At 34.9% G+C, this 25,673-nt stretch overlaps 1 protein-coding gene across 6 annotated transcripts in view; it reads right to left on the reverse strand.

The window, feature by feature from the left end:
* Window positions 1-2,289: 2,289 nt before the first annotated feature.
* Window positions 2,290-25,673, reverse strand: part of LOC145277560 (cytosolic beta-glucosidase-like) — a 38,810-nt gene continuing 15,426 nt past the window's right edge. For all 6 annotated transcript variants that reach the window (XM_080129035.1, XM_080129032.1, XM_080129033.1 and 3 more), the window contains 5 exons: window positions 20,002-20,185; window positions 17,349-17,591; window positions 8,437-8,569; window positions 5,879-6,063; window positions 2,290-2,934 (listed from right to left, as the gene is read on the reverse strand). In XM_080129035.1, coding sequence (XP_079985161.1) covers window positions 2,729-2,934; window positions 5,879-6,063; window positions 8,437-8,569; window positions 17,349-17,591; window positions 20,002-20,185 — 951 coding nt within the window. In that variant the 3' untranslated portion in view covers window positions 2,290-2,728. The remainder of the gene's footprint in view (window positions 2,935-5,878; window positions 6,064-8,436; window positions 8,570-17,348; window positions 17,592-20,001; window positions 20,186-25,673) is intronic.

Genomic DNA, 25,673 nt, shown 5'->3' on the forward strand with positions numbered 1-25,673 from the left:
GTTAATTATGAATTAAATTAAAAAAAAAGCATACTTTGTTTTTCTCATGAGATTCATATTGGGAGTCATATTGACGCTTGACAAAAAGATAAATTAATTAACACATAGCATGTTTTAGTTTTAACACAGATACAGAGAGACTATCTGTGTTTATTTACATGTTGATAAGAAAGAGAGTGAGTGACACACAATCTATGTTACTCAAAAGCTTAAATAGTACATCATCACAAACCCATACATGTAGTCCAATGGACACAACTTCAACAGATCGCTAATTTTAATAAATTGTGCGCCCAAAAAGTTCATAATTATGTTTTTAAAAGTCAAAGGATTTCACAAAGTCAAAATGCATTGTGATGTTATAATAGACACTCAGCACTCACCCTTTCTCCTGCTATTTAAACTTTCATGTACAGGTAATATGCACATGGTGACAAGCAAAATAACATTAGAGTTTTAGTAATATATAAAAGATTAAGACGCTACTAGCGGACTGAGGGGAGTTGAGCAGCGACATGTTGGTTCAGATTACATTTAAACTTCTGCAGGTTAGTACCTTTCCTCTTTTACATTTTAACGAAGATGACTCAATAAAGTTTAAGTCACCTAATTTATATGTTTCTGTACACACCATAAACAAATGTGACAGAGCTGCTGACACATATTTAGCAGCAGCAGCTGCATGACACATATGCAAATGACCAAGCAGGTGCGCAAGCTAATGTCACAGTAGAGGAAGAGAAAAGAGAAATGGAATAAATTAGGTAGAAATTTATTATTTATGGGGACGGCTCAACAAGAATTTGTTTACATTGGATTTGAAGGCTACCATGTTGTATTCAACCAGGAAGCAGGACAGTTGTGGGTAAAAAGCTTTGTTCATGGAATCTGCGTTTGGATTTAGGCACAAATAGAAAGTGAGGGAATTGTTTATAGTGATTGTAGCCAGTCAAGTGTTTTTTTGTGAAAGTTTGGCAAGGGAGGGGACCATAGATTGGAGTTCTGTTAAGCACTTGCCATGAAAATAACGATAGAGCAGAGACAGGCTCACAATGTCTGTTTTGTAGGAAATAGGTTGCAGAGAAGGGAAAAGGGGCATCATCTACTAGGATTCAAAGTCAGTTTTAAACTCTATCAAAGCTGAATTGAGTTCCTGCCCAGGTGTGACAACAGTACTCCATTTTAGGGCATACCTGGCTCTTATATTATAGGATTGCATCGGCAGTGAAATACCTGCAAGAGCGGTAGAGTGATCCAACCATTTTTCTAGTGATCCTGGCAACATATTTGATGTACATGGTTTCAGATCAGGAGTGAAGGTCAGTCCCAGAAGCTTGTCAAGACACAGACCTCATATAAGACGAGAACCATTCATTTCAATTGGGTTGTGATGGGGGTCAGAGCGATTATAATGAAAGGAGAGAAGCGTGGTTTTCGATGCATTAAAATTGACCAACCATCTTTTTCCCCATTGAATCACATTCTCAAGATCAGAAGAGATAAAATCAGAAAGATCTTTGTCATTGTTGGCCTTTGAAATGTTGCAATAGATTGTGGTGTCTGCAAATGATCTTAGAATGATATTTGGGAGGTCATTGGTGAAGATTAGGAATAGAGTTTGGTCCAGGATGGAACCTTGAGGGACACCAGCATTAATACTATAAGTTTCTGATTTTTGCCCATCAACGACTAATCTTATAAACCTATCAGAGAGAAAGGATTTAATAATTTAGAGGTCATTTCCAGCAATTCCATAGCTAGCGATCTTGTGAAATAGACCTTTATGCTGTACGCTATCAAAAGCCTTTGATATGTCAAGAGTTGTTGAAAAGGACGTCTTGAAGGAAATTAGCTTTGATCAATGTGGGGAAAATCCTTCATATCAGACAACTGCTATTCATTTGGACACTGCCAGAGCTCCCCCATTTTGGGGGGAGCTGCTTTTCGTGGGGAAACAAATCCGGCAGAAAGCTGCAAGCTTAACTGGCCTACAGCCAAACTTAAGTGAGTGATTTCATTTCGCTATCTGCTATGGTTGACATCGCTAAATTTCAACGCTTTACACTTTCAACTTGCGTCATAGCATAGCGGTAAACTCTCAGCTTTTCTTTCACTTTTTTTTCCGCTTTTGTATCGCGGGTTCAAGCCTGCCTGCTTACTACCACTTTTTTTTTTTACACCTACAAACACCCGGGCAACACCGGGCACCCCTACTAGTCTTTAATAACTCCCACTCCAAGAAGGCTTAAAATGAAGAGTTTTTTTGTTTTTTTTAACACAATACCAAAGAACAGTCCAAACATTTTATTTACAAAAAACAAAAATCTTTCATTCTATTCTAATGTTTAAAGAAAAAAAAAATTGAATAATTTTTTTTCTAATAAAATATTTGCATATTAATGTGGTTTCAAAACAATTTGTCTGTTTATTCAAAGCATTTAATCTGTAATCAAAGTAGAATAAATGATGGTACATTTAATATATGTATATGTTTTGTTTATTATATTTTTCAATTTCTATTCAATTATTTTTTTATTTCAATTAGAAATCATATAAAATATTTAATTATAAAAAAATAGTTATAATTTGATTTGACTTTTTCATAATTTGTATTCATTTTGCAAAAAATAGAATTGGATCTTGATTTGGCGATATTTAATCTCATTCGTTTCTTTTTCCTTTCATTTTTTTCAAAGAGAACTTCAATGTTCTTTATTTTTCCACTTGTTCATTCTGAAATATCTGTGAATCCATTATTCTTGATAAGCTTAGAATAATAATAAAATGACTTCTTTGGAGTTCGACGTTTTTCTTCGGATTCAAAATCCACACTGGCCAATCCAAACTTGCAGGTGTATCCAAAAACCCATTCAAAATTATCCAACAATGTCCAGGCAGTGAATGCTATCACATTGCAACCATCGAGTTTCACAGCTGCAAAATTAACAGACAGAATTTGGTATTATTTAAAAACAAAAAAAACATAAGCTTAAATAAAAATAGGACAATCATATAAAACTAGGACAATCATTTTTTTTTAACAAAGGAGTCACCACTTATCAAGGCCTGGAGGCCACTCAGGGATATATGGTAGTCAATGGGACAATATCATAGTAGTTGTTAGTAGTGATAAATTAGATTACTTAAGGGAACAGCTCATGAAGAATTTGTTCATGCTGGACTTGAAGATGACCATATTGTAGTCAGCTGGAAAACAGGGAAATGAAAGAGAGTTCCACAGGTGAGCAGTTCTAAGAAAGAAACTTTGTTCATGGAATCTATGTTTAGGTATAGATAAAGAGTGGAGGAAATTATTGAGTGATTTCAGCTAGATGAGTGTTTTTTGTGAAAGTTTGGCGGGGGGGGGGCACAGATTGGAGTTCAGACGAGCACTTGCCATGAAAATAATGACAAAGCAGAAACAGGCTGGCCTGGCAACTTCTCTTCTGTGGAAAAGAGATTGCAGGGAAGAGAAAAGGGTATCCTCTACTAGTCTACAAAGTCTATTTTTAACTCTATCAAGGCCGGATAAGGTCTTTCTAGCAGCTGCTGCCCAGATGTGGCAACAGTATTCTATCCTAGGATGTACTTGGATCTTATACTGATAGAGAATTGTATCAGCAGTGAAATATCTACTGGAGCAATAGAATGATTCTATCATTTTTCCAGCAACATTGGCAACAGATTTGATGTATGTGTTACATTTCAGATCAAGAATAAAGATCAGACCTAGAAGCTTGTCAAAACATGGAGCTTCCAAGATGAAAGCCATTCATTTCAATTGATGCCAGACGAAGGTCAGAGTGTTGATGATGGAAAAATAGAAGCTTAGTTTTAGATGCATTAAAATTAAATTCTTAAGTTCATTTTTATTTTAGTTATTATGTATGTATTAATTTATTTACCTAATTATTTTTCTTGTACACCTGCCTCTCCTCCCTCTCGCTTAAAACTAGGACAAAACAGAGTACATAAACTTCAATAAAAACAGGACAGTATTTGTACCTACTTTTCGACTGGGTAGAAGAATTCATTTCTCTACAGAATAAAATCTTTAGGAAAACACGTTAATAGACACTGGGTTAGTCATCAACAAGTTCTCAACTTTCAGGTAGGGATCAAAGTGTGGTTCAGGTTAAAGTATAGTATCTGCCGCGTACCCATTCTTGACAGATGTGTTCAATCATTTGTTTGACAAGGGTCCTATCATGAGTCAAGTCACCAAGGGAGTCTTTTTTTTTTTTTTTTTTACATAGGAATCATCACTTATCAAGGCCCGGAGGTCACTTGAGGATAAGGGTTATTGAGTGTATAGTAGACAATAAGATAATATCGTAGTAATCATTAGTAGTGGAAATTTGGTAAATTGGATTACTTAAGGGGTCGGCTAATCAAGAACTTGTTTACATTGAACTTGAAGATTACCAAATTGTAGTCAGCTGGAAAAGAGGCAAATAGAAGAAAGTTCCATGGGCATGCAGTTCTAAGAAAGACGCTTTGTTCATAGAATCTACGTTTAGGCACAGATAAAGTGTGGGGGAAACTATTGACAGTGGTTTCAGCTAGATGAGTGTTTTTCATGAAAGTTTGGCGAGGTGGGATCATAGATCAGAGCTCAGATGAACACTTGCCATGAAAATAACAATAAAGCAGAGACAGTGATCACATTGCTGAAGAAACAGGCATAGTGAGGAGGAGCTAAATAATCAGAGGCTTATAACTATGTTGAACGCAGATTTTAACCAAGATCTTATCAAACCAGTTGAAGCATGTTATCAAAGATTTGCTTAAACTTGAGCAGAACCATGCAGTGAAAAAGAAAATTGATTCAAAACAACTTGCATCTGATTTGCATAATCTTAGAGAGGATAAAGAATAATACAATGGCTGCACTGATCAACTTGGATCAGTTCAAACTTTTCAACAAAATCAAACATCACTTCTTGACATGTTTTAGAGAATGACGGTTTTAAACCAGACTTCTGCAAATGAATCCTCATTCTGTATCACTTGTTGATGGCAGTGGTGCAGATAAATGTCAGTGTGTAAGGTCTGTTATCACTGCTTTACATCCTTGTGTTGGAGCTACTACTTTGCAAGATCAGGGAGGCAGTTTGGTCCTATGTAGAATCAATTTGCCTGGTGGAGTGTGAACCCGGGTTTCCATGTTCGCTAATGACATCACTGTGTGTATCGTACTTTGTAGACATAAAGATGGAGATAGAGGCATTCACACAGTATGAAATGATCTTGGGCTTAAATCAACCACAGCAAGTCAATCGACCTGTGGTTGGGTGGTTGGAGTAGTGACACCACCTTTTCGGTTCCTTTCTGCTGAGCAAATGATTCAGTTCAAATCCTTGGAATGAAATTTTATTTCAAGAGGAATTGGTTGGAAGTACAGTCAAAGTTCAAAGTGTCGCTTAATTTTGGCTTTGAAGAAAACTCTCCTTAAAGGGTAGAGCTGTAGTGTATATCACTTGCATCTTTCTTTTCATTCTTTACAGACTGTCGTACTTCCTCTGTTTGTGAACCACCTAAGGGTTCTTTGAGTTATTCATTGACTAGTCAGAATCAAATATCTATTTAGGTATGAAGTTGAAGAATCTACTGACTTCTTCTTTATATATTAGAACAAAAACTGTTTCATTCAGTTATTTGGATGAATGGAGTGGTCTAAAATCACAAATTAATTTTGGATAAAATACAAAACACAAAAAAAAACAATTGTTACTATTTAATAGAAAAGCATACGAAACAGTGGTTTCAGAAATGTTTATGTCATCTGTTTAAGCCATTTTTTTGTATTATGTCCTATCCATTCTGATCTATGATATTTATCTATAACTGTCAAATGAACAAATGCTCATTAACTCACCTTTCAATAATTCATTGATGTAAGACTTGAAGAACTGCACTCGATCGGGATCATCAGTTGTTCCAGTGGAATTACTGAATCCTGTTTCTGTGAGAAACACAGGCACTGAATTGTATTCTTTATTTATCCAATTCATCATTCCCCTCAATCCATGTGGCACGATATTTAAAAAAAACAGACTCATTCTATAAAAAAAAAAAAAAACAGAAATAAGTTGGATTTTCATACTCTTTAAATTTTTTTTTTTTAAATTACATTTTCACCCCAAACAAGGCACATTGCCACTTTGGTGTAGGGGGCTACTATCAGGAGCAGCAACTACTGGGGCACTAGGTTGGGATTTGGGCAGCAAGATGTTGGTTCACGTTACACTTGAACTTCTACATGTCAGTACAGTTAGGGAAGCAGGGACCTGGAATGGAATTCCAGAGTCTAGCAGTTCTGGGGAAGAAACTACTGGAGTAGAAAGATCTTTTACATCTAGGGATCTCTACTGTGTGGGGGTGGGATTTAGCTGGCTGTCGGGTTTGTCGAGGGTGTCTACGTCGTGGGGGTACAAGTGTCTGCTGTTCGTCAGAGCATTCACCATTAAAATACTTGTAGAACAGGCAGAGGGATGCAGAGGCTGAAGCTTACATGCCCGTTCAGGGCCTATCAGATTGGCGACTCTTTGAACCTTGTCTAGGAGCGAGAGACTAGCAGCAGATGCACCAGCCCAAATGTGACAACAATACTCCATACATGGGCGAATGGTAGCCTTATAGAGGTACAGGATACTTTCAGGTGTCAGTAGTTTTCTAGCACGGTAGAGAGAGCCTACCTTTTTCGCAGCGGCCCTGGCAATGTTTTCAATATAATTGTTCCAACTCATGTTTCCTGTGAACGTTAGGCCAAGCAGTTTGAAAGATGTACTCTCATACTCTTTAAATGTTATATATCCGAACGACTTGTCTCATCTGTGATTATAATGCAACCAATTACTGATAAAGTTCATTTCTCAATTAAAAGTACTACTGTGTTCGTTTATTTTTTGGTAACAGAAACATTAACAACATTTCAACCATTATAAGGTCATCTCCGGTTAAACCGTTGGTTGCATTCATTAATTATTATATTAACCAACTTTTGACATTCTTAAAAAATAATTTATTTGAACATCCATCTGAGCTACAAGTAAAAAAATCTATGGGAATACATTGAAATATATATATATATATACAAAGACAGTTATTAATTTATAAGCCCATTGCATAATTATTATCAAACTTGTTAGAAATTTTATAGCATGTCTTGTTTGCTTTATTGCTTCTATCAAAGTTTCTTATAGCAGTTGCTACTCTCTCAATCAAACATAACATAACATTTGGTTATGCTCTGAAGATCATCTGTTTGAAACCTGACGACTCCTTTGTCTATAATGCATCCTGTTTATGATTTTTTCAGTTAATTTTTCCTGCCAAATATTTTTCAACCAAATAAATACTAACTGATGTAACCATTAATAGCTAATATTTATTTATTTGTTTAAAAGATTCCAGAATTTAACAAGATACAACTGAAGAGGGCCGAAGGTTACATCAACCGAAACGTGAAAAAACACTCAAAATGAGTATAATAGTCTGAAGAATCCAAATAATATGAATAATCAATCCTTATTTCAAAAATTCAGAAACATAAACAAAGCAAGTTATTTGAAGAACTGAGTGAAACTACTAAAAACCCAGTTTGATGACTCACTTAAGTTTTGAATCTTAATTTGAATATGTTCTTATGGTGAGACGAAGAAAGCGAATTCGAGTCTAGGACTTCCACTCTACAGCTTTCATGGTTTGTGTGAGCTGCGACATTGTTTAATTGTGGAAAAACATCTATAATATAAATCTCACCTGTCTGTTTAAATGTATGTATGTATGTATGTTTGTATGTCTCACAAAAACTTTTGACAGAGGCAATGGAATTTCACAAGATCAGTATCATTTTGAAGCTCGACCCTTCAGACAACAAATATCGAAAAATTGGCCAAAAACATTAATTCCTTCACCCTCAACTGGGAACTTTTCTACAGGGAGGGGTCGCTTTTTTTGCCAATATTTTTGAAAGTCATCGCCTCTTTTCGATTGTCTAACCTTAATTTAAACCTACGTCACTTCTGGTTTGGTGATGGGCGCAACAGCTAACGCGTCACTTTTTTTTTTTTTTTTCACTTTCTTTTCCTCCTTCGCTGTATGGGTTCGAGCCTGCCTGCCTACTACCACTTTTTTTTTTATTTCTTCTTTGCACTCGCAATTTTTTTTTTTTTTCTTCAACCAACACCCTTACACACACCTCCACTTTCTTTTCCGCCTTCGCCTCATGGGTTCGAGTCTACTTGCCTACTACAACTTTTTTTTTTTTCTTTTGCTCAACATACATCTCCAAACACCCGGACAATGGCAGGTACCCAGGTTAGTTATATATGTATAACAAGAATTTAATATACATATTTAATATGTATTTGTTTAATATATATATGAACATTGACAGTCTATCCCCCTCAAATCAAAAATAGGTCTGCTTACTGTTTCCAACTGGGATCAACTGTGTATTTTGCCAAAATATTAACATCATATTGAATATCAGGCGGCATATCATTGTCAGGTGCAGACACAAGCGTCGATGTGTAGAAATTAAAACCAAGAAAATCAGAAGTTCCTGTAAATGAAAGGAAAAAAGATTTTTAATTGAACAAACAGGTGTAGACACACACCAGGATTATATAAGTTATCGACAAGTTCACAAGTTTCCCAAGTATATAATAAAAGAAAATGCATAAATATCAAAAGTAAAGATATAACAATAAACAAGGCATAAATCAAAGATAATACAAATATTTAGAAGAATATGCAAGATACGTGTGTGTATGTACAGGGTAATCTTCTAAACTAATGAACGGATCATTATGAATTGTGAAATAGATGAGGGTTATTCTAAAAGTAAAGCCTTCTAATTTTTTTAACTCCAAAGTTGAAGAACAGCCTCTGATTATTGAATAGGCAAAATGTATCATCTACATATCGAAAGTAGACTAGCGCTTTTATGAGTCCAGATAATTGTTTTTCATAGAAACCTACAAATATATTCGCCATTATTGGTCCAAGGGCCGAGCCCATTGCTACGTCATCTATTTGCCGATACATTATATTGTTGAAACTGAATTCAACCGATGTTGTGGCAAATTTCATTAATCCAATAAATCTATTTTCAGGAATGGAAGGAGGTGATATCTGACTATGATATAAAAAAATCAGTACAGATATCTATTGTCTCCAAAATAGGGACACAAGTGAATAAGTTGCTAATATCATAAGAGCATATGAATTTATTGGCAACTTTATAATTTTGCATAAAATTAGCAAACTCAAATGAATCTTTTAAGCAGTAATTACTATAATAATTCGCTACTAGCTGTAAAATGTTGAAGATCCATTTTACAACCTTGTGTTTTGCAGACCCTACCATAGAAAGAAGGAATATCCTTTTTATGGGTTTTAGGTAAGCCAGACAGCCTGGGGTGGATAGAGCCTGAGGGTCTGATCTCATTAGCTATGTCAGAAGAGAGTACACCACTTTTCACCCACTTTACTAATTTCTTCTGAAATTTAGATTCTAAGGAAGCAGTAGTAACAGGGCCTAATTTTATAAATTTTTCAGTGTCATCAAAAATCACTGACATTTTATGAACATAATCATGATGATTTAGTACCACCACTCCCGAGCCCTTATCTTGCCTTGTTTTTAGAGACAGGTTGAAACCTCACTGCCTGAGCATTACGTATTTCGAATTCTCAAAATACTTCTTTACGTTTAATACCAGAAGGTGGAACACAAAATTCTAAACCGTGATCCAGTACTAACAACTCAGCAGGAGATAGTTTCTGCGAGGACAAATTAAGGACATTTTTTATTGACCCTCAGGCTCTATCCACCCCAGGCTGTCTGGCTTACCTAAAACCCATAAAACGGATATTCCTTCTTTCTATGGTAGGGTCTGCAAAACACAAGGTTGTAAAATGGATCTTCAACATTTTACAGCTAGTAGCGAATTATTATAGTTGCAATTTATTATTAAATTGAAGCGTAAGTTTTTTACGACCCGCTCTTGTAATATTGTCAATAATGGTTACTCTCTTGACGTGATTAACTCCGTCATAAAAAGGAAAATAAATAATTTTTCTCAAATAAAATTTAAGATGGTGGCTAAATGTCCAATTTACATTCGTTTACGTTGGTTAGGGATAAGTGAAAAATTCACCAAACAGATTAGCTCAGCTGTGGAACATTGCTAGTTTGCCTCCAATGTACGTGTGGTGTTTGCGACAAAACCATTATTGCCATCCTCTCGAAAGAATGTTCTGCCCCCTTCCCATTATATGAATAATGTTATTTATCAATTTAAATGTAGCTGCAGTGCCAACTACATGGGCAGAACCAGCCTCAAGTTAGATGGTCGCGTCCAACAACATGTACTTAGTAAAATCCGGAATGGAATTTACCAACCAACGGACATTTTGAGCAATATGTATGGTTCCGCTATAACGGACCATTTGCTTAAAAACCCACAATGTGCAATGAATTTCAATAGTGACTCATTTTCTATCCTGAGTCATGCTCACTCTTTATTTCATTTAAAGGTTTTGGAGACTATTCACGTCCGGTTAAGAATGATTATGTTCATAAAATGTAAGCAGAAGGACTGTCTTTTGGGTTTGGACGTGATTTGTCTCTAAGGCGTTTTCTCCCCATTGTACAATTATCATAACGATAAATTTATTTTAGTCATTCCCCCATATTTTTTTCTTACCCCCAATAATTTTATTTTAGTCGCTCCCCATATTTAAATTTGTTTCCCCCATAATAATAAAATAAATTTTAAAAAACAAAAAACCAAAAAAAACCTAGATTTGACTTTTGAAAAGTGGGGGCGAAACTTGGTCGGCCGACTCTACCCCATTATCTAATTTTTTTTTTTTTTCTTAACCTTCATTAAATGTTTTCCCTTCTTTTTATCATATATACAAAAAGATTCAGTCTTTCCTTTTTCATAACTATAATATATATATATATATATATATATATATATATATATATATATATATACTAGCATGGGCGCCCCGCGTTGCCCAAGTGTTTGGATGTGTATGTTGAGCAAAAAAAAAAAAGTGGTAGTAGGAAGGCAGGCTCAAACCTGTACCACAAAGGAGGAAAAGAACGGGGTAAAACCTAACGTTTATATTGTTACGACCACCGCCAAACCGGAAGCGACATTTTTAAAAATTAAGGCTAGACAATCTAAAGGAGAGGATAACTTTAAAAAATATCGGCGTAAAAAGTGATCCCCCCCCCCTGTAGAAAAGTGCCTAGTTGAAGGGGAAGATATTAATGTTTTTAGCCAATTTTTCGATATTTGTCGTATGAAAGATCAAACTTTAAAACGATACTGATCTTGGTAAAATTCGTCGCCTCTATTGAAAGTTTAAGGCAGACATGCAAACAGACATACATACATTTATATATTGGTAACTAAAATTTTTTGACCCAAACCGATTAAAAAGCTTGCCCTATCTCTGAATACCTTTTATGTAAAATTTCAAATATTTAGACCAGAAATTGCCTGAGTAATTTGAAAGAGACCGCAGAGGTCAATTTTTTTAAAACTTTGACCCCTATTATGACCCCTTAAAATTTATTGTTTTGGGCTCAAATCAAGTTATTAAGTTAGATCCATGTCCAAAGAACCTATATCTAAAATTTCAAGTGGTTAAACCCAAAATTGTCGGAGGAGTTTGATAGAGTTCTAAAAGGTCAAATCATTGAACTTTGACCTCTTAATCGCCAAATTTCTGGCCAAAAACCTATCACATCGATTTTCCTACATCTCAGTAAACTGTATATCAAATTTCGAGTCTGTAGACTAAAAATTGACAGAGTTATTGCGTAGGGAAATGTACACAGACACATAGATACACAGACACACACAGAGACACTTTCACTTTTATATATATATATATATATATATATATATATATATAAAAGTGAAATATATATATGAGGATGTGGAAACTATACTAAAGAACATTAAGGTTCTAAAGAGTCAATAAAACTAGAATGTGTTGAAGCTTTATCACAATTGGCTCTTGGTCTGATAGCAAACATACAAAAAGAAAAAGAGTTCAAACTATCATTTATACATGACTAGCATGACTACCTGGCATTGCCTGGCACCTAGATAACAAAATAAAAGTGTTAAAAAGTGTGTGTTACATATTTCTTTTAGAACTTTCTTTAATTCTTTCTACCTTCCTCTCTATTGATCTATAATTCCTACACTCTATTATCACTTCTATGTCCGTTTCTGACAAATGGAAAAAAACTGCCCCAGATGTTTCTGTCCCCTCTGACTAATGTTGTTCCTGTTGACATGTAAATGAATGCATGCTGCAAAAACTGTGTCTATGTTCTGTTTGAGATAGTGTTGGAAAAGAATACTTCAGCTTCCTTGGTATGTCTTATATAGTTTGACTTTTAGGTAGACACATGCAAAAAGACAACTGCTGTTTATATAATAAATTATCAGGAGCAGCAAAAATTGTTTCAATTCCTGTCATCTGTTTTAAATTTGGGGCAGACCAATAGTTTTCTGGATATTAAGATCTTTATTATCCAATGTAATCCATTATGTTTTCATTATTAATGGCCATGTCTTTTTTCCTAACTGAACAAGTATTAGTGTACATATGGGTTACAAAACACCTCCCTCCTCCTCATGTTAAGAATGGTGAACACCATTGACATTTATTAAGTAATACATTGGGGAAAAATGTCTTAATATCCCAAAAGCTACTTGTCTGCCCCAAATTTGAATGTGATATTCGTTTTCAGCATAGTCCGGAAATCTATAAAAGTCATCATTTGAAAAGTGGGTGTTAGGTTGAAGTCAAAGTACACCCGGTCAATATGCAAGCCTCTTAGACCTTTTTCTCTCAACTTCCCCTGAGCTATGTTCACGTTCCGTTCATTCTCCTCTAGGATCCTCCGACCACTCCGTCGTATCAGTTAAGATAAAAACGAAATGTAAGAAGCCCCCAGACGTACCCCTCCACCATACTGTATACCAATACTCTATGGCTGACTAGGATAGCTTCCGTACATTCATATCTGATTTACCTCTGCACTCCATGTTTAAAAAGGAAGTGCCCTCTATAGTATCAGATCTGACCGAATGGTTAATTGTAGGCATAGACCAATTCATACCATCTAAAAAATTCCAACAAAAACCTAACAGCCAGCCATGGTTCTCCCCAGAATGTGCCACTGCTATCACGCACAGAAATCACTTTTTCCATAGCTACCAACGTAATAGATGTACTGAGACTAAAGCTGCTTTCAGGTCTGCCAACAACCACTGTAAAAGAGTAATAAAAAATGCAAGAGGGCTATATGCCCAGTCTGTTAAATCCAAGGTAGCTGATCAACGGCTTGGATCCCACCAGTTTTGGCAAATAAAAAATAGGATCCTGAACAGAAGTGTGCGTTCTATCCCAACCATTATCAATGGACAAGAGGTCATCTCGTCAGTGTCAGACAAGGCCAAACTATTTGCAAAGAACTTTGCAGCTAATTTTACCCTATGCGAAGAAGGCCATCAACTCCCCATATTTCCTCCTATAACACAGAACAAGCTAGGTAACATACAAATATCTGTGCATGAGGTCGCCAAGCTAATCAAGAACCTAGATTCCAGTAAAGCAACTGGCCCTGATGGCATTCCAATTATAGTGTTAAAAAAGCTTCAACCAGAACTTACTCCCATACTTACGAAACTATTTAAGCGCTGCCTTAAGGAGAAGTGCTTTCCTACTCCCTGGAAGACCTCATCAGTTTGCCCTGTATTTAAGAATTCAGGTGATAAGTCATCTCCCTCTCAGTACAGACCTATAAGTCTCCTGTGTGTTATGAGTAAGTTGCTGGAATCCATATTAAATAGAGAAATAGTCAACCACCTATGCAGGAATAACCTTCTTAGTGACACACAATATGGTTTCCGTTCTGCAAGATCTACCGCAGATGTGCTGACGGTTATATCCCACAGGATTAGTGAATCTCTTGACAAAGGCTTCCTTTCTAGAGCAATTGCTCTTGACATATCAAAGGCCTTCGGCAAGGTATGGCATAAGGGTCTACTTCACAAGATTTCCAGCTACGGTATAACTGGAAATGTTTTCTCAATCATTAAATCATTTCTCTCCGATAGGCTCATAAGAGTAGTGGTAGATGGACAAAAATCGGAGGCCTGCAATATAAATGCTGGAGTCCCTCAGGGGTCAATCCTGGGCCCAACTCTCTTCCTGATCTACATCAATGACCTCCCTAAACACATACTTAAATCATTCGTTGACATCTATGCTGATGACACGACCATCTACGGCAACACATCAAAGGCTGTAAATGACAAAGTTCTCTCTGATTCTCTCTCCTCTGATCTCGAGCGCGTGGTTCAGTGGGGGAAGATGTGGCTGGTTACCTTAAATGCATCCAAAACCAAACTCCTATCCTTACATCATCAACGCTCTGATCCCCAGCTGGAATCAATTGTGATGGATGGCTCTCGTCTGGGTGAGGCCCCGTGTTTTGACAAGCTTCTGGGTTCGACCTTTACTCCTGATCTGAAATGGAACACGTACATCAAGTCTGTTGCCAAGGTCGCTGGAAAGATGGTGGGATCCTTCTACCGCTCCAGAAGATATCTCACTACTGATGCAATTCTCTATCTATATAAAAGCCAAGTACGTCCAAGGATGGAATACTGTTGCCATATCTGGGCAGGAGCTGCTAAAAACAGCCTATCCTGCCTTAACAGAGTAAAAAATAGACTTCGTGGCTTAGTGGGGGATGCCCTTTTCTCTACCCAGCAACCTCTCTCCCACAGAAGAGACGTTGCGAGCCTATCCTTGTTTTATTGTTATTTCCATGGCAGGTGCTCGTCTGAACTCCAATCTCTGGTCCCCCCTCGCCAATCTTTCACGAAAAACACCCGTCTAGCTGAATCCACTGTGAAAAATTTCCCCCACTCTATATCTGTGCCTAAATCAAAACGCGGATTCCATGAACAAAGTTTCTTTCTTAGAACTGCACGCCTGTGGAACTCTGTTCCATCTGCCTGCTTCCCTCCGGACTACAACTTGGATGTCTTCAAGTCCAATGTTAACAAATTCCTAATGAACCACCCCCTTAATTAAACACTTCATCAAATCTCCACACTAACGTAATGTACTTGCAATAACCCTTATCCCTGAGTGGCTTCCGGGCCTTGATAAGTGGTGATCACTGTGTAAAAAAAAAAAAAAAAAAAAAAAAAAAGTAAAAATTTACCAAAATTACATTTAATACTGGTAAGCACAAGTTAAGTTTAACTGAAATTCCTCTTTCCCTCTATTTGTTTTTCTTTGTTTTGTCTGTTCCACTCTCTCTCTGAATATCTGTATCCCTCTCTTCCTGAGCTCTAATGTACAAAAGTCTTGGGTACATTTCAAGTCCTCACATTTGCATTACTATGAATGGTAGGAAGATAAAATTGGTGTCATTTTAAAGCGAAATGCATTAAATTCTTTTTGTAATTTTGCTATTTTTTTTCATTTCTTTTCAGACCCAGTAATGGCGTTCACTCAACCACGAAAGGCGTTTTGTGTGTTTGAATTTGCAAAAACTGAATTATGGACACTTGCTTAACATACATTTTGCAAAAAAATTCAGAAAACAGCCACCAGAAAAGAAGTCCATATTGAGATGGCATGGTAAATTCATGGCGGATGGGTGCTTATGCCAAGCTAAGAGAATGGGATGCCCCTCAACTTCAGAAGATGTGATTGACAATATGTTTGGCAAAAATTGGACTATCGGCTTGATGTGTATAACGTGCCCAATGATGCTCACATTAAATACCTTTGAACATTCCATGAAAAACTTGAGACTACAAGCTTTCTGAATATACCAGATGCGTTTCTATATCTTTAATAGTTTTCGAAATATTCAATATCAAAATGTGTCCAAGACTTTTGGAACACCCTGTACTTCTTCATTTCTCTTTCTTTCCAATAACCTAGGTTTTCAATTGCATTAGTTTTACATCTAATTTTTAAACTTAGATTTTCAATCCTTAATAGTTCTTTCTAATTAAAAAGAAAAAGAAATAGAAAGGAAAAGGAATGAAAAGAAAAGCAAAAGAAAGAAAAAATTAGGATGAAAAAATATTTAAAAAATAAAGAAAATTGAAAAAGAAAGAAAAAATATAATTAAATAAAGAAAGAAAAAGGGGCAAATAAATAAAAAGAAAAAAGGGATAAAAAGTAAAAAAAAAAAAAAAGAAAGAAAAAGAAACCATGAAAACTATCATGAATTGGAACAAATACGTTGAGGACAATGCCAAGGCTGTAGTAAAGAAGGTAGGCTCCCTCTACCATGTTAGAAAATTACTCACACCACCGAGCATCCTATATCTTTACAAAGCCATAATTAGCCCATGTATGGAAAGTATTGTTGCCACATCTGAGCTGGAGCATCTACCACTAGTCTCTTACTTTTAGACAGAGTCCAAAAAAGTCTCAAATCATAAGTTGTATGTGTACTGTCAGCCTAGCTCCAACCTCTGTCGCAATGTCACAATGTCTCAATGTGTCAATGTCTCAATGTCACAATGTGTCAATGTCACAATGTCTTAATGTGTCAATGTCTCAATGTCACAATGTGTCAATGTCTCAATGTGTCAATGTGTCAATGTCTCAATGCCACAATGTGTCAATGTCTCAATGTCACAATGTGTCAATGTCACAATGTGTCAATGTTTCAATGCCACAATGTGCCAATGTCTCAATGTGTCAATGTCACAATGTGTCAATGTCACAATGTGTCAATGTCTCAATGTCACAATATGTCAATGTCTCAATGTGTCAATGTCACAATGTCACAATGTGTCAATGTCTCAATGTCATAATGTGTCAATGTCACAATGTGTCAATGTCTCAATGTCATAATGTGTCAATCTCTCAATGTCTCAATGTCGCATCTCTGTGCTTGTTTTATATGTACTTTAATTAAATGTGCTTTTATGAACTCATAGCAATTGTGTCTCCCCAACATATATAACCCACTACTAACCTGACAAATAGCAAAATCCCACCACTGTTGAGGTCCCCAAATGCTGGAAAGACTTCTACTTTAATAGTTCCTTCCTTCAAACTGCTAGACTTTAGAATTCCCTGTTTCCAGCTTCCCTGACTGTACTAACCTGCAGAAGTTTAAATGTGAACAGACTTCTCGCTGCTCAATTCCCCACGGTCCTTTGTTAGACATGATCCCAAAAAGTAGCCCCTAACATTCCAACTGGCAATATGCTTTATTTGGGGTCAAAAAGAGTGAAAACAAAAAAAAGTCATACCTTTTATAAACCTCTTTTCCTCCTCTGTGAAAACAGGAAGACGTGACTTTTCACGGCCTTCCTTTTTGCTTAACTCCCCTATCTTCGTTTTCATTATGGGTGGATAATCTCCATCAATAAATATCGGGTGAGCAAACCAACCGGTGGTAAACTGGTGGGCCAATTCCGTAGTCTCAACATCTTCTGGACAGTTAGGATCTTTTGGTATGAAAAATGCAGAATTCAAAGAAATAAAGCATTTCCCTATTAAAAAAAAAAAAACAACAAAAATAAATGAATGATCAACCCGATAGGATTTTTTTTATAGAAAACATTTTTAAACAAGACATGAAGCCAATTGATGTAAAGAGCTAATAAGGCGAAAGATAATTATTGAAAAGACCAATTCTTCCAGAACCCTGGCGGCTTCCGGTCAAGATGCATAACATACAGATGAGGCTCTCCTTATTTATTAATATAAAAATATAATATTATGATTTATTAGCGCTACTTTTGAATGAATTCAATTTTTTATATGAAAGAGCAGTTTAGAAATAATTTAAACATCCCTAATGCGATGCCCCCAGGTGGGGAGCAACATATTCCAAACTAGCAGTAAGGCAAAAAATTCTCATATAATTGAATTCCCTCAAAAGTATGGCAAATAACTGAAACACACACACCCACAAACACATACACATACTTATTATATTGTATCAGAAGTCTTTGTCTAACACAAAGCAACAAAACGTTTTGGCTAAAACGTCAAGCAGAGGTTCACAAGTTGAATTGAGTAGAGTTTGTTGTTCTCTGTTCGCATGTTTTAAACGTTTCTCCCACTCCTCCCAGCGACTCGCCTTTTATAATGTTTCGGGCATACCCAATTTGCATATACCACACGGGACTGCTTGAGATCTACGCATGACCGGAGGCTTTAAAAAACAACAGCCGCCATCTTGGGCCTCTTTTTTTTCTTTTTCTGTCTTTCAGCCTGCTGCAGAGAGATTCTCGCCTATTTCTGAGGTAGGTTCTCTCTATGTCTATCACATATATAAAGGAGACCGATCTGTGTGTTTGTATGTCTGCTAAACATTTTTGTCATCTGCACCCAACCGGATCAAAACCGGTACCATCTGAAAGAGCAATGCCTTGGATGCATAATATGTGAAAATTAGAAAAAAGATTAATTCTGTGGTGATAAACGGGACCACTTTTTGGAAGGGAAGTCCTTTTCGCGTCGCTTCTTTCAGAAGTCACGCATGCGTATTAAACTAAAACTACGTTTAAAACATTTATTTTCCAACGTCATGAGATAATCATTGTAGCGTTTGTAGATTGTTGTCTTCTTCACATTCAAGCCTGGACACCGCAGCTCATTTTTTTTTCTGTCACACAGGCACTCCCTGCTATTTTGATTAAAAGAAAAGTTTTGATTTATCTTCTTTTTTTTTGTGGGTGAGTGGGGGTGGGGGTTCCAGTGCAAGGGCAACAAAGAGTGCTCAATATCTGGAGAATAGCTTTTTCTCTTCATATCCCCGCTGTCAAAATATCTGGTGAGGAGGTTGTCACATACTTCTTTTTTAGGGCGATTACATTTTCGTGTTTTTATCTGTTTTTAAGTATCTTTTATTTTTTAAATTGTTGTGGGGGTATCGATATTGCCCACGATGGAGTTGACATATAATAATGAAAAACTGCTCAATAACCTTAGTATAGCAGTTGTGCCCATACGGAACTTCATGTAGACCCAGGCAATGCCAGGTATCAATGCTAGTATATATACATATGTATATAAAATAGATATTTATTTAAATTATTATCCACATAAATGTTTAATCCTTTTTGTCTCGCAAAAATTTTTCCCACAGGAGACAGATTTTCACCAGATAGGTATCATTTTGAAGCTCGAACCTTCGGATGACAAATATTGAAAATTGGCTAAAAACATTAATTCCTTCACCCTCAACGGGACACTTTTCTACAGGGAGGGGTAGCAAAAAAAATCATTCCTTCATTACAATCTAGGCAAATATGCAAAAAGATGCTGGTCCTTGAATTAGTTTAAATACTATAAAAAAACGACCCCTATTCGCTCACGTGGTCATGGCGCAATGGTCAAAGTGGCAGCGTTGTTATCTTTAGACTGCAGATTCGATCCAAGGTATCGGATAAATTTTTTTTCGATTTTTAAAGTTTTAATATCGAAACTGTTATTTATGCCATTTTTTGCGTTCGCTGTTTTTTTTTTGTTTTGGTTTTTCCGATTTTTTTAAAGAAGTTTTAACATTGTTCATTTTGCATCATGTTCGTTTTTTTTTGTTTTTGTTTTTTTTCCATGACGTTCACTTATTTTGTTTTTGTTTTTTTGATTTTAAGAAATAAACAGCTTATTCTTTATGTTCCATTTTGTTTTGATTTACCCCCCCCTCTCCAACATACACACCTCTAAACACCCGGGCAATGCCAAGTACTCTTGCTCATATTATACTAAATGTGAGTTAATCAACATTTGTTTCCCTGAGGCGTTTTTCTTATATATTTTAATAACACAAAATACGTGCCAAACCACTTTTTCTGAATTTCATTAATATGTGAAGATCTCACATTCCTGATTTTAATAAAGAATTATTTAACTCGATAAAAAAATAAAATAAAAACAATTTATCGTATTTACCATTCTGTGTGTTCCGGTAGGAAGTGTCATAGAGATGCCAGGCACTGGCATGGGCCTTGAGCAAGTTGTGTGCCGCCTGGTACACACCTTCAAACGGACTTTTAATACCGGGCGGAAAATAACCATTTCCATAGCTCAATGTTACTATTATTTTGGGTTCGTTAAATGTGATCCAATACTTGACCTGTTTCCCCAAAAAAGAGAAAAACTACAAAAGTAAATGCGACATGAAATATAATACATGTATACACATTATTATTTCTTAAAGTAACAGCACTAAAATGGATACTCCACCAGACCAGATCAATTCTGATCTTGGAATTTGGCAAAAGCAAGAAAAGACCACAAGAACAATACACAATAACATAGTAACTGGTTAATTGGTGAGAAAAAATATTCTTCACTAATGAAATAATAGCACTTTTAGATATTATTTGGAATCTGAGAAAGCCAAAAGCGATATTATACTTTTTTCTTAAAAATAAATTATTTATTTACCTAAAAAAAAAAAATAATCAAGCTTTCAACCATATGACGTCCTTTTTCAACCATTTTTTTTTACCTTGAGAGATTTTTATATCTTTGACAGGAAAATGATTAACAAAGAAAAAAAATGTTTCAAAGGACCTTATATTGTTGAAAACTTGCTCATTCGTTTTTTTTTAGAGGCAAATAATTTGTTTTGAAGAAAAAATATATATCGTTTTTGACTACCTTAAATTTCTAATATCTCAAATTCTAAATGATATCTTAAAAGTGCCAATAGTATTTCATTAACCATGTCCTATAAGTCACATGTGGCACCAGGAAAAATAGCCAAACCATCTGCGATTAACATCCTTGGGAGATTTTTATATCTCTAATTAAAAAATGAGCAACAATAAAAAAAAAAAAAAGCTTAAAAAGGACCTTATATGATTGAAAGCTTGCTCATTCATTTCTTTAAGGTTAAATAAGTAATATATATATATATATATATATATATATATATATATATATATATATATACTCGGGTTTTTTTATATTCAAAAGTAATGGACTAATGAATTCAACGAGGTTGTTAGATAGTGCTCAATAAAAAGAGCTGATAATACTTGTTTATTGTTATATAAACATGCTCACATTCCGAACTTTTGAATAGTCAAGTCGCTGCCTGATGATATCTGTTGTTTGATTGAAACAAGTGGCTATTTGTAGCAGCGGGATGTGAGCATGTTTATATAACAATAAACAAGTAATATATATATATATATATATATATATGTATAGGCACAGCCAAAAAATTGAAAAATAAACAAGTACTTGTTATTTTTAAAACAAATTAAAATCTATTAAAATCCATTATTCTTGAACCACTTTTTTTCCAAAAAGATAAAAACCTGAATTTTATCATATGAAAAGCAGAATAACATAAAACTTTTTCTATTATATTTAATAGAATTTTAAATTTTAAATTTTCCAAAACCACATCAATCACCACCATTTTTGTCTCAATCGCTAAGACATTAAAATATTTTTTAAAAGGTTTTTCAACCAAATATATTTTTTTTTCTATCTAAATAAGATTTAGGATGATTTCCAAAATTATTATAATATAAGTACCTGAATTTCAAATAATTGAAACTTTTTATATCACTCTTTAGATTTGTGTAGCAAAATTAAAAAAAAATTTTTTATCATGGTTTAAAATTAAGTACGGAGGCCTGGAGGGGACTAAATAAACTATATTTAGCCATGTATTTTTAACATTTGATTTGACAATTAAGTGAAGGGTTTAATTCTTTTTTTTCATAAGCAAGATATATATATATATATATATATATGTTGCCTACATAACCCCTAAAGTTAGCAATGATGAGGCTAGCTAGTACCAGATAGGTGGCCATTTTGAGAATGCTAGGCATCATATGTGTTGAAAACAACTCCTGCATCTAGTATCATGGTTGGGCCACCATAGGTGAATAAACAAGAAATTATCATACTTTTAGCAAAATGTGCAGTTATTTATTGATTTTTTTCTTTTTTGGTATCAATTCTTTAAAGCGTTAGATAGAAAACTCACTATGTCTGTGTGGACTATTGTTTTATATGCATAAAATAAATAAGATTTTTCTTAATTACACTTTGTCTCAGCAGCCGTGTTAAACACATATCTTATTTTTCTTTTATTAATATTATTGGAATTTTTTCCCCTTTTCCTTGTACATATTTGTGAATTATTCTACGGATTTCGGCCTTTTGGATTATTTTGGACCATCTTCCAGTAACGCGATTTCCTTGGATTTTACTTGTGTGAATGGAAATTTAATTAACTTTCTTTGATTTACATTTTTGGATTTTACCGTCATTGGATTATTTATCTTTCACCAGACTATCCATTCACGTGAAATCACTTTTTCTTCATCATATTCCCTCTGCTTCACTTTTTGTTATCAAGTAAGATCTTTGACTTACTTGCAATTTCATCAAATACTTTTGTATGCAAAATCCGATCCTGCATTTTACTAATTCCTACTCTCTGATGAGAAGGAAAGTATTTCTTCGAAACTCCACGGATTTAGGACTATCCATTTATTAAGTGTTTCCTTTTCAGATTAGATATGTTTTTAACTGTTTTTCAAAGTGTTTTTTAACATGTTTTATTAACTATTTGCTATTATATATATATATATATATATATATATATATATATATATAACTATTTCATTTACTCACATAAAATTAATATACGAAAGCAAAAATTTATGCGTAAACTTTAAGTATTCACTTCAAAAGTGCTCAATACGTAGATAGCGCTAGTTAGTTAGTTATAAAATATATATGGCGATTAAGCTACACTGAATATTCTGTGTTTCATCCACTCTAGGACTCTTCAAGCTAGAGTGGATGAAACGCAAAATATTCAGTGTAGCTTAATCTCCATTTATATTTTATAACTAACTATATATATATAAGCTCAAAAAAATAGTTGCTAAAGGGTCAAAATTAAAAAAAAAAATTATAACTTGGCAGGCATAAGTCGACTTAAAGTGTTCTTCTAGACATGCGCAAATATACATTTATACATTAAAGATGCTTCATTTTTTAAACATTTCTTATCCGTATGATAATGGCTTAAACAGTAACGACTAAGGCTGGAGTGCTAAATGTTTTGGTTTCGATTTTAGCTGATGACACCCAAGTCATTTTATTTTTTTTGATTTTTGAAATCACTACTACATATTGGGTACAATATTATAATCAATAGAGAATTGGTTCTAAAATAATAAATACAAAATCTGTATAAATTAAAATATCATATTTAAACGTATTTTGTGATCAAGCAATATGGGCAGCCTGCTAGTTTATATTAAAGAATAAAAAGAACATTTTTGTTTTTTTTAGATTTCTAATATTATTCTTCACTCCTTTACTATAAAGTATTTGCTCTAGGGTTCAGCTGCTTGACCCTTGATCTCTAAGAACTAATTGAACTAAAAATAGAATCAAAGTAGGCTGATAGGTTGACTATACTGCACAATTTTGCGTACATTAATTTTAGTATCTTATTAATAACCAAACAGTTTCTTTCTAATTTTTTTATTTATTGATGAGAACACAGTTTATCAAGGCCCAGAACCACTCAAGGATAAGGGGTAATGGGATTGTCAGCAGATAATGAATAATACTATGAAAGAATTGAAAACTGAGTGGAAAGAACAGAATTTGATTATGATAAGTATTTGTAAACATTGGACCTGAAGTCGTCTATGCTGTAGGCAACAAAGAAGTAGTCCAATAGTATTGTGCTCCACAGTTGGGAATATCTTGGAAAGAAACTGTTCATGGAAATTCTATTTGGTTTTAGGTTGTAGCAGTCACATATCTTGACATACTATTTTCTTTAGATGTATACAGATAGGTTTTACCATTGGGGAACTGTCCCATCAGTCAATCAGATGTCTTTGTGTAGGAATACAATTTGTTGAACTACTTGCAATGCATGCAGAGCGTTTTTTTTCCATTTTGGAAGCAGTTTGATTTTGAGAGAGTCTGGCTGGATGGTCTGTTGCTAGCCCTTCCAACTCACCCACAGCAGGATGAAATCTTATATGACCTTAACCCAGACAAGTTTAGTTAAGGGTAAACTTTTGATAAAATTTTAATTTCCGAAAGGCTGCAAATAAAGAAAAAAAAAAATGTGTTTTTACCAAGACAATGCACCATGTCATAAGCTGATTACAATGATGGCAAAACTACATTATTGCACTTTAAATCGCTTCTGTGTCTACCCTCTTCTTTGAGATTGAATATCCAACAACTGACTGTTTACAGACCTCAAAAGAATGTTCCAGGAAGAGACTTAGTTCCAATGAAGAAGTGATATCAGAAACTGAGGTGTATTTTTGTGCCAAAGACAAATTGTTCTACAAAAAAAAAGCTATAGAATTGCTAGAAGTGTTGAAATCAGTGTATCACTTTGAATAATGTTGAATTTTGCCTAAAAGATGTGTTATTAATTAAGTCTGGGGTTTATTGAGTGATGTGATCTTGGAATTCAGTTTTCTATATGCTATTCCAGTTGAGGTGTGAATTTTCTTGGCTTTTCCATTCTCTTAGACCATCTACATTCACTTTCTGTGGTACCTAGGTTAGTGCACCTGAAATTGCTTTCATTTGGAGTGGGGGATTAGTATAACTTCTATTATGTAGATGTCCATTTTATAAAATAATATACAGTCTTCTTTTTCAGTTCTAGACATGTTGGCAGCCTGCTGGGATGTCTGCTCTCCATTTAGTTTGATTCATAGTACCCTCCTCATGATGTTGCCAAACTTTCAAGTCCTCTTTCATAGATGTAGCCCAGGTTCAATGCTGGACACCCCATCAACTTCTATGTTTATCCACACACTATTGTGCTTGACATGAAAAAAAAAACAGTGGAGACACTTCTCATGTAGTGCTACATCCATAATGCTTTTTGGAGTTTTCCTCAAAGAACAGAGTTGCTGACATGCTCTGCTACCTTCGTATAGCATATGCCATGAAGCATGGCATTGCAATATTTTTGGCATAATGAAAAGGTATTACCACAAAGATTTGGGCGATTCTATTTAAACCATGGGTGATAAGACTGAACTGATTCGATGCCAAAATTGCTTTTTGAGACAAATACATTTTCTATTACAAGAATGACTCTACACTCAAGACATATCATTTCCTGTCCTGGACCCTGAAAGGCAAGCACTCACTGGCATGCAATATTGCATTGCATATGCAGCTATGCAACACCACACCATTTATGTAAGGATATTCCCTTATTGGTCAAGAGTGGAATAAGCTCCCAAACTTACATTGGGCAACTTTGCACTAATGGATATAGTGCATAGATATTGGCTATCCTCAAGATAGCAGAATGACTTATTGGATATCTGTAGGCTGTGTATACCAAGAAATCATTTTCGCAAAAGCGTACACCTGACGACAAATGTAAGAAACAAAACAATAATTATCAAATGTACCAAAAGGTCACTTGAATAAAAAATATAAACCTGATATCTTGTTTAATACCTAGACCCTTTTTACCAAGAAATCATTTTGGCAAAAGCGTGCACATGTCAACAAATGCAAGAAACACTACAATAATTATGAAATGTACCAGATGATTATTTGATTAAAAATTATGAACTTTG

Source organism: Euprymna scolopes, chromosome 6, assembly GCF_053919585.1.
Source record: "Euprymna scolopes isolate OS-2025 chromosome 6, ASM5391958v1, whole genome shotgun sequence".
Lineage (NCBI taxonomy): Eukaryota > Metazoa > Mollusca > Cephalopoda > Sepiida > Sepiolidae > Euprymna > Euprymna scolopes.